The 9,502-nt window shown below is 48.1% G+C and overlaps 1 protein-coding gene and 1 long non-coding RNA gene across 12 annotated transcripts in view; one reads left to right on the top strand and one right to left on the bottom strand.

Annotated features, from left to right (window-relative positions):
* Nucleotides 1–9,502, bottom strand: part of LOC129391397 (uncharacterized) — a 40,114-nt gene that overhangs the window by 12,871 nt on the left and 17,741 nt on the right. The gene's annotated exons all lie outside the window — the stretch shown is intronic.
* The window catches only part of CFDP1 (craniofacial development protein 1), a 157,586-nt gene that overhangs the window by 141,214 nt on the left and 6,870 nt on the right, over nucleotides 1–9,502 (top strand). For 3 of the 7 annotated variants that reach the window (XR_003676381.2, XR_003676380.2, XM_028477418.2), the window contains exon 7: nucleotides 8,618–8,748. Coding sequence is in view for 5 of the 7 variants with exons in the window: in XM_028477418.2 (XP_028333219.1) it covers nucleotides 8,618–8,708 (91 nt within the window). In the remaining 2 variants the exon portion in view is untranslated. Of the gene's footprint in view, nucleotides 1–8,617; nucleotides 8,933–8,990; nucleotides 9,480–9,502 lie in introns of those variants that run through there. The other 4 variants (XM_028477419.2, XM_055078810.1, XM_024124879.3 and 1 more) reach the window with 2 other exon arrangements.

Raw genomic sequence — 9,502 nt, 5'->3', positions numbered from 1 at the left:
GGGCTTCCCTGGTGGCGCAGTGGTTGAGAGTCCGCCTGCCGATGCAGGGGACGCGGGTTCGTGCCCCGGTCCGGGAAGATCCCACATGCCGCGGAGCGGCTGGGCCTGTGAGCCATGGCCGCTGAGCCTGCGCGTCCGGAGCCTGTGCTCCGCAACAGGAGAGGCCCGCGTACCACAAAAGGAAAAAAAAAAAAAAAAAACAGGGAGTGTCGAGAAGGGCAAGAAGATTTCTACTGAGAAGTGTGCCCAGTGCCACAGTGTCAGAGGGTGGGAAGCACAAGCCAAACCTGAAAGGTCTGTTTGGTCAGGCCCCCAAATTCTCTTAACACAGATGCCAACGAGAGCAAAGGCCACCTGGGGAGAGTCTGCTCTGAGGGAATATGTGGAGAGTCCCAAGAAGTATTACCATGGAGCAAAAGTGATCTCTGCTGAAACTAAGGGGGAAAGGTCCTATTTGATAACATCTCAGAAAAGCTACTTATGAGTAATGATTGGCCTCTACCATATTTATTATGAGACTGTGACATTTTTACAGACACCATATTTAAATTGTTCTCCTATACAAGAATCCAGATCATGGATAGTGATAAAAAATATTCCTGTAATACAGTCCTGATTAAAATAAGATGGAATTGAGGTTAAAAGATTATGTTGTGCTTTTTGTGTTTTGATAGTAATTCTACTTCAGTAAGTGCTATCCCATCGTTCCCCTTGTAAAGCTTTAATAGAATTTGAAGCTACATTGGTCAATATTGGATTATTATTGTCCAATTTTTAAATTTTATTTATTTTATTTATTTTTGTCTGCGTTGGGTCTTCGTTGCTGCGCGCGGGCTTTCTCTAGTTGCGACAAGCGGGGGCCACTCTTCGTTGCGGTGCGCAGTCTTCTCATTGCGGTGGCTTCTCTTATTGTGGAGCACGAGCTCTAGGCACGGGGGCTTCAGTAGTTGCAGTGCGTGGGCTCAGTAGTTGCAGCACGCGGGCCCTAGAGCATGCGGGCTTTAGTAGTTGTGGCACACAGGCTCAGTAGTTGTGGCGCACGGGCTTAGTTGCTCCGCGGCATGTGGGATCTTCCCAGACCAGGGCTGCATTAGCAGGCGGATTCTTAACTACTGCGCCACCAGGGAAGCCCTACTGTCCAATTTTTTAAAAGCAGTTTTGCTGTCTGAAAATATTCACATAAAGAAGCAAAGCACCTTAAGAAACAGCAGGCACAGGACCAGATCTGCAAAGAATTTAGACAATGGAAATATCAGAGGCAGGTTTTAATACAATTATGCCTACTGTATTTAAAGAAGTAGGCAAACTTGAAAATATTTGCAAGAAGAAGAAACTTTAAAAAGTGGCCTAAAAGACCCAAACAAAATTTCTAGAAATGAAAAATTTAATAACCATAATTAAAAACGAGAGGGATAGATTTAATAGTAGTTAGACCAGCAGAAAAGAGAAATACATGCACTGGAAAAGAGCCAGAAGAAATCATCCAGAATATTGTTCAGAGAGACAAAAAGACAAAAAATATGGAAGAGGGAAGTTAAGCCTCCTGGAGGACAGCGTGGGAACAGATGAGAGACACCTCTTTACAGGCTTTTCAGAACTCAAAGAATCCCAAGATAAATAAAATAGAAATCCACACTGCAGAGTGAAGTTGCAGGAAACCAGTGACAAAGAGAAAAATCTTAAGAGCAGCCAGAAAAAAGAGATTTCTTTGAAAGGAGGGGCAGTTAGACTGACAGGTAGCTTCTCAATTAACAGCACTTTTCATAACATCCCCAAATTGGAAACAACTCCGATGTCTATTTGTAATAGACAAATAAAGTGTGATGTGTTCACACACTGGGATACTCTTTACCAATTGGAATGAACATGGGTAAATTTCAGTAACATAATAACACAAAGAAGTTCATGCAGTATGGTTCCATGTATTATATTTATTTCTTTTAATTCCATTTATATAAAGGTCAAAAATGGGCAGAAACAATGTGTCTGTTAGGTCAATTTGTGAAGAAGCAAGCCACAAAAGAACGCACACAGTATATGTCTGTTTGTGTCGAGTTCACAGTTAGGCTGTCACCAGGTCAAGGAGCCGAATGCTGCCAGCCTTCAGGAGGCACGTTCACAACTTTCACCCAACACCCGAGCCCAGCCAGGTGTGAGCCTGCCCACATTTCCACTTCCCTTTCAAGTTTCTGTTCCTCTGACATTACAATCTAGTTGTGCCTAATTGTGAATCATTATAAAGCAAGCTCTCCCAGTACAGCTTGGACTTCTCTAGGGCGCTCATCTTCTGCTTCTTGGCTTGCTATATAATGATTCATCTGCCTTGCCCATTTTATACTCTGTGTGTGTGCGTGTTTGTTATATTTTACAATAAACTGAAGTGCAATTGAATTCAAATCCTGGCTCTTCTACCAGCCTGCCATGTGCTCTAGCCCCAGTTTCTTCATCTGTGAAGTAGAAACTCTTCAGTATACTCCCAGGTTTATAATGGGAATTAAATAAGTAGGGGAAATGTCTGGCATGTTTATAGATAGGATTCCCCCCCACTCCAAGTCTCCGCCCCCTCTTCTTTCTCCTGTCTGCCATTACTGACCACGCCAAGCTTCGGGCCTTACTGGAAGGCTAGGTGCTTTATTCCTCTAAACCCCTTCCTGCTGTATTCCTGCCAAGCCTTCAGGAACACTTCCCACAACCATGGCCAGTACAGCTTGGGGGCATCTCCTCTGTCTCCCAGGCTGCCCTCTCTTCCTTCTCTGGGCTTTTAAAGTAGGGAAGTCCCAGGGTTGAGTGATGGGCAGCCATCGTTCCTCATATTCTCTCCTTCAGGAAAGCTAATTCCATGGCTTAAGTACTATTTTCTGCTGACGACTCCCCAAAAAAGCTCTCCCCTGCCTGACCGTCCCACTGAGCTGCAGACTCCCGTAGCAGCTGTTTAGTTGACATCTCCATGTGCATGTCCAAGACATTACATCAAACTTAACATCCAAAACCAAATACAGATATCCCCCACTTTTCAAAAGCTTGCTTACACCACTTTGCTTTTGCGAAAGACCTCTACATTTTCTCCCTAACTGAAAGAAATCTGAAGAGGATTTTCGTTTTCCCCAAAAGGCAATTGCTTCTTCACTTCACGCCATTTCAGCTAAGAGAGGTGTTACAGGGACGCTCTACTTTCGGATAGCTTGAGATACCTCTGCTTGCTTTCTTTCCATAAACAGGCTCCTTCCTCAGACTTCTCAGAAAATGGCACCGTCACCATCCACCCAACTGATGATAGAAAGCCCTAGGAGCACCCCCCTCTTTCCACCCAGTCCTGAAGGTCCAGTAGACCATCTGTCGTGCGGTTTTTTGGTCCATCCTTCTGTCCATCCCGGCTGCCTGCAGTCCGGTACAAGCCACAGGCATCTGCTCTGCTCCCTGCTTCTGTATCTGTACCTTTCCTCCATTCTTCTCTACATCACAGCCAAAATGATTTTTTGAAAGTACAAACCATTTTTCCTCTCTTCCCTGCTGATTTTAAGTAGCACTTAAAGTGAGTGTTCACCTCCTTAACCTGGCGTTTGCAGGCCTCCCTGAGCCGTCCCCCACCCACCTCTGACCCTCTTCTCCCCTGCTTACGGCAGCCCAGCCTCTGCACTGCTCCTCCAGATCCTCCTCCACCGTGGGCTCTTGTTTTGTCACTCAGATGCCACTCTTCACGCTCTGAGTAGCCCCACATTAGGAACCCTCCATCAAATCACCCTCTTTGACCTTCTTCATCACATTTATTGTCAATTGATACATGTTGTCATGTTTTGTTTCAGGTACGGTAAGCCCTGAAGGGCAGGGTCTGGTTCACCACCCCGCCACCAGTGGGGTGCTAGAAGAGCACCCGTCCCAGAGCAGGCGCTGAGCCATTGCACTGTCTAAACGCACATCCCACTAGCTGTCAGGCAGCCATGGCTTTGTTTTGGAACCTAGTAAGATTGGAATTAACCACCCAGAAAGGAAGGGCATGACGAGTCAGAATGACATCTCCACCTAGGCATCATTTTCAGACAGCAAAGTTGGTTAAAATGCCTGTACCAAAGAGGTCAGCTGCACAGCAAAGAATCGCTGCCTCTCCTCTGAGCCGTGGACTCCAGGGCACAGTCCAGCATTTCAGGATCAGTGTCACGAGTCGGTACTCAAGGCCTTTAACATTGCTTCCCTCTATTCCTGTAACTGATCGCACTAGGTTCCCTGGCAGTGTTCGCCATCAGCAGCGCGTCTCTCCAACACTGCTGAGGTAGAGGCCAGCAGGTTTGGGGGTAGGGATCAATGCAGAGAAAATGAGAGGAGTACGGGCTTGGTCTCAGCTGCTGCTGGCAATCTAATTGAAGGTCATGGAGCTCGATGATTGGAGACCAGGTGTGTTTGTGATTTGGAGAGGCGTGAAGGAGAGAGAAAATAATTTTCTTTCTCCAAAGAATCTGTCTCCATGACCCCCAAGAGTCACTCTTTCAGAACGAGCACAATCTTGAGGTGAGATGGGAGGAAAGCAGTGGGCAAGAAAATTAAAATCACCACCCTTTCACTTTGGCCCTCGAGGTGTTTGCGAGTCACCCTCTTGCACAGGGCTTGTGTGATGTTGAGCAGATTGCTGCTTTCACTTGCACTTCTCAGGGCAAAGAAGTGCACCTCTTAGTACTTCCATCACAGAGCTTTATCCAGCCTCAGAGGGCCTGCGCTGCCTGTTGCCTTCTGGTGTCGGTCCACTTTCCTTCTCAGGTTTATTATGCTGCACAGAACGCCTGCTGGCTCTGCTGGGAGCATAGTGATAACGCAGCCCTGAAACATCCTCCGGTATGTGCCCGCTTCGGATTTCCCTGCACCTCCCTGTGCTCTCTCTTTTCCTGATCAGTGGGCAGGACGCCTCTTGTGGGCGGATGTGACTGTTTGGCCGAGCTTTTGGGGATCAGCACACCCACCTGCCCCCCAGAACTCTGCCTTCTTGTGGGGGTGGATGGGCGTCCTTTCACTTGCAGCCTGGTTTCCCAGAAGTAGGTACTAACATGTTCTCTGGAAGCATTTTCTACCCTTCTCGTCCTCTTCTTCTGTTTTTCCTTCCCTCCACATTGGCCTAGATCTCAAGAAAATTGGTGGCAGAAAACTAATTTGGGTTGCAGGATCAAAAAGATGACCGAGCCTATTGTGTCTAACCTGGTTCTGAAAGGGAAAGCTTAGAAAATCCCTTAGGTTTTGGTGCTATTAGCATATTTTATTAATGACAGTGAAGAGCTGCAGCCTCTTAAATGGGCCACAAAAGGCAGTAGTGGTGGGAAGGGATGATCCCCTCTGCCCTTCCCAGTAGACTGAGCTGAATCAGTCTGGGTCCCCAGGAGTGCTGGGCACAGACCAGAAAAGAAGCCTTGCACTTGTCAGCTGGTGGTTCTCTTCTGGGACTGTAACCCGCTTAAGGTGCCTGAAAACTTTCTGAGGCTCAGTTTAAATAGGCCGTCCACTCGGGCCACCTTGGAGGAGGCAGCCTTCCCCACAAGCCCTTCCTCTTTCTGGGGCATTTGGTCTCTTGGTCCCTGTTCCAGCTGTGCCAGTTTCTGAGGCTTTATAGTGATACAGTCAGGTCAGAAATGGGAAGCAAGAACCGCACAACACTCATAGCCATTTTTGGTTTTATTGTTTACAGAGTACTTCTCACAGTTTCGTTGTACTGTCAGAGGGGTGTTGTAATTTTTATTCCTGTTTTACGGAGAAGAAAAATAAAGTATCTTGCCCACAGTCACACACATAGTAAATGTCAGAGCCACCCTCATCCTTGGCACCTTTTCTGTCTTGAGGGTGGGAGGAGGATGTTGAGTAGAAGTGTTCCTGGTCAGCTCTTGGCCGCAAACCAAAGCCATCACAAGGATCCTGTTAGCAGCTGCAGATGCTGTGAATGGGGGAATGAAGTCGCCAAACCTGCCTTGATGGCCTTTGTCTGGGTTGCCCTTGAGAATTGCATTCTGCATATGTGCCCCTCTTTGCTGCCTGAGGCGTTCCCTAAACCTGAACTCTGCCTGCACCTGCTTGTTTAGCACCCAGCCTGGCTTTGCTCTTTTTTAACATCTTTATTGGAGTATAATTGCTTTCCAATGGTGTGTGTGTTTCTGCTTTACAACAAAGTGAAATCAGTTATACATATACATATGTTCCCATATCTCTTCCCTCTTGCGTCTCCCTCCCTCCCACCCTCCCTATCCCACCCCTCTAGGTGGTCACCGACCACCTCTTGATAGTCTCAAGGTCAGCTGGACCCGCTTCCGGGAACCTGCAAGGCATTATTCATGCTCAGTGAGCATCTTAATTTAAGTATCACTTCCTCTTCTTTAAAGGAAAGTCAAGAAGAAAGACCACAAATGCTCAAAGCCACATACTTCCTCTTCTTTCCCGCCCCCAGGCCCGCTCTCTCAGGTATCCCTGGGTAATGGCTCTCTTGAAACACACCCTAAAGTCGTCTTGAACCAGGGCTCCCGCATTTTTCTGTGGAACTTCGAGGGAGGCAGTTACAGCACACCGCCGTCAAAGCTCTGGTCCCCACTGCGAGCTCCACCAGGGCCTGCGGGCTGGGGTGGGGAGGGCTGACGGTTGTAGTGTGACAAAGCCCGTCAGTCGATTTCGGTTAACAGTCCCCACTGGGGTATCGTGGGTCCCTTGGTGGTAGACAGAAGATGAATTTGTTCTGTCATGTGTCTACTTACCGGCCACAGTCTCTCCTGCTTTCACACTTTATCAAAAGGGGTCCACAGTGTCTGTGCCCTCCCCATCTGCCAGGGAATCTGAAATTGAAATTTAACCAGGCATCCTGTATTTCACTTGCTAAATTTGATGACCTGACCTTGAGGGCTTATGTCAAGCTTACAAGCAGGCCTTGCCCTTGTGTTTCCAGCCATTCTGGCCCCTCCTTGGCGATTTTGACACAACAGCTGAGTTCCAGATCCCAGGCCAGGTGGTAGTTACTAGTTGCTGATAACGTGCATCAAGAGAGCTGACTGTTCCCCTTGGGTTGCTTGTCCTCAGGACCCTGACAGAAGCTGGCTTCCCGAAACGATGGTGACAACTCTGCCATTTTATTGAGCACCTGCTCTGTGCTAGGCATAATATGTACACTATTTCATTTAATCCCCACAACAGCCCTTCAGAGTAGGAATGATTAAGGATGAGTACCCTTTTTTGGGGGGGGTGCAAATTAGGAAACAGAATTAGCAAGTTTACGTGGCTTACCCAGAGACACAGCCAGCGAGCCGCAGGGTCGGGATTCAAGCTGAGAGCTGCCACCCTGTCCGTAGTGAGGTATAGGGTTAGTGGCCGCAGGCCTGGCTGGAGAGCGGATGGGCTGGGCTGGGCTGGGTTGCTCCTCACAGGGTGCTGTGGGCAGGCAAGCGAGGCCCTGAACTCAGCAAAGGAACACAGGGTCCTGAACCTGGTAATGTTCTCACCCTAAACGTAATGACCTTGTAATGACAGATGCACATTTTCCACAGTGCAACAAAGGAAAGATTAGTGCAGAGATTCAATTCTGCCTCCCGTTTTCAGTGGCAGTTTTGCTCTCTCAACAGATTAATTAGCAGCAGAGGTCCCCTCCCCGCAGGCAAGCGGCAGCACAGTTCATGGCCAGAAGGTGCACAAAAATGCAGCTGTGTCTCATTCAGCGGCCAGCCTTCTCCTCGCAGTGCCTGCTGCTTCAGCCCTGTGCTTCCTTCCCACCGTGCCTGGGAGGCTGATGGAAGCCTTGCCTGCTGAGCCTGGCCAAGATGAGGGGCAAACCACCAGCTTTTAGGGGACCCTGTGTGTGAGCCGTGGATGGCAGAGGTGCTTGATCTCGTTCTCTTGGAGGAATTTAAGGAAAGCCCTCTCTGTCGTCCTCGCAGAAGCACCCTGGCTGCGTCTGGGTGGAGGACACAAGGAGAGGTGGGAAGGGTGAGGGGAAGGAAGGAGCTGCAGGCAGGTAAATACCTTCAACGGTGAGGGCTCTGCGCACCTCAGCCCACTTCACCTTCCCTGCAGCCCCAGGAGGTAGTTCTTACTGGGTTTCTTCCATTTGTAGAGGCACCTTTTCCCACATTTTGATGCGTATGTGCAGGGTACATAGCTTTCTCTCCCCACCAAGTCAGCGCACCGCCAAGGCCAGGAAATGTGCTGTCACTATTTTGCTGCTGAGAAAAACGACGCTCCTTGACCAGCATGGTCCACTAATGTCTAACCAAGCCAGGCTCTGAACCTGGGCTTGAGGGAGCCCCTGTTCTTTCCTTAAAGCCTGGTTACAAAATTGCAACATTTTCTTGCCTTCAGCCTCTAATGTACTTCCCCTTGATAAGTTGTTGGTTTCTCTTTTTCATTCTATTTTCACTCACATCTGAACCAGAAACGTCCTTGTTTAGACTAAATGGGAGTGGTCTGGATGTTCCTGAAATAGTCGTGTTGTCTACTCTGGGCAACACCTGTGGTCATCTGTTTGTGTTTGCTGTAACCCGATGATCCCACAGGCCAAGTGGACCCCTTCACACCCGGGAGAGCGGTGCTGGGGGGACAGGACAGGACAGTGCAGGGGAGGCATTTTCTTTTACTGCATCTGCTGACAGATATCTTCATTTTCTTCCAGGTACATTGAACGGAAAGCTTTTCTAGACCGAGTGGATCACAGGCAGTTTGAAATCGAGCGAGATCTCAGGCTGAGCAAAATGAAACCCTGATGTGATGAGGAACCTACAGCAGCTTAATCCTGTTTACAACGTGAGCTTTTTGTGCATCTTTGAAATGTTTCCCGTGTTTCCCATTGACTGTTTCCCAGCAAGGTCTTTTTTTCTACATTGAATTTCTGTCTTTGTATCTTGATCTCATGTGATTTCATTCATTTTACTTTTAATAGTTTGTCTTTTAAAAAATAAAAATAAAAAAGTACAGGTTGGTCCTGTGAGAGGCTGGTGAAGATGACAGCACTCACCTTTCCTTTGTTCTGCTACGAATTCCACCAGGCCAAGCCAGCACCTCCCAGGCCTGTCCTGGCCGCCGTGGTGGAGAGAGTGACCAGCCTGCACACACGTGAACCCCCAGAGGCTGTGGGCCTCTCTCTGAAGAGGCTCGCCAGTGTTGGTGGAACACCAAGTCCCCGGGCAGCTCTGTTCTCAGAGCTGGAAGAGTGGAAGCAGGAGCTTCCACTCCTGCTTCTGTCCTGATCTATTTCTCTCTCCTGAATGGGATTCCTATTTGCTGGTATAATGTGAGGCTGAAAATAAGGATATACTATTGCTGCATTAGGGATTTTTCTTTTCCTTCAGCCATTTTCCTGTTCTCAAAGTCAACTTCACGTGTACCCTCACCTCAGTAATTCTTTAATTTTTGGTTTGTCAAAGAAGACTCCAAAGGACTTTTTAATTTTTTAACTCTTTAGGAAAATTTAAATTCCAGACTTTTTTTTTTTTTTTCTGTATGTGGGGCCTGTCACTGTTGTGGCCTATCCCGTTGCCGAGCCCAGGCTCCAGACGCC

Source organism: Physeter macrocephalus, chromosome 17, assembly GCF_002837175.3.
Source record: "Physeter macrocephalus isolate SW-GA chromosome 17, ASM283717v5, whole genome shotgun sequence".
Lineage (NCBI taxonomy): Eukaryota > Metazoa > Chordata > Mammalia > Artiodactyla > Physeteridae > Physeter > Physeter macrocephalus.
The sequence above is the reverse complement of the archived record's forward strand: the minus strand, read 5'-3'. Positions and strand labels throughout refer to the sequence as shown.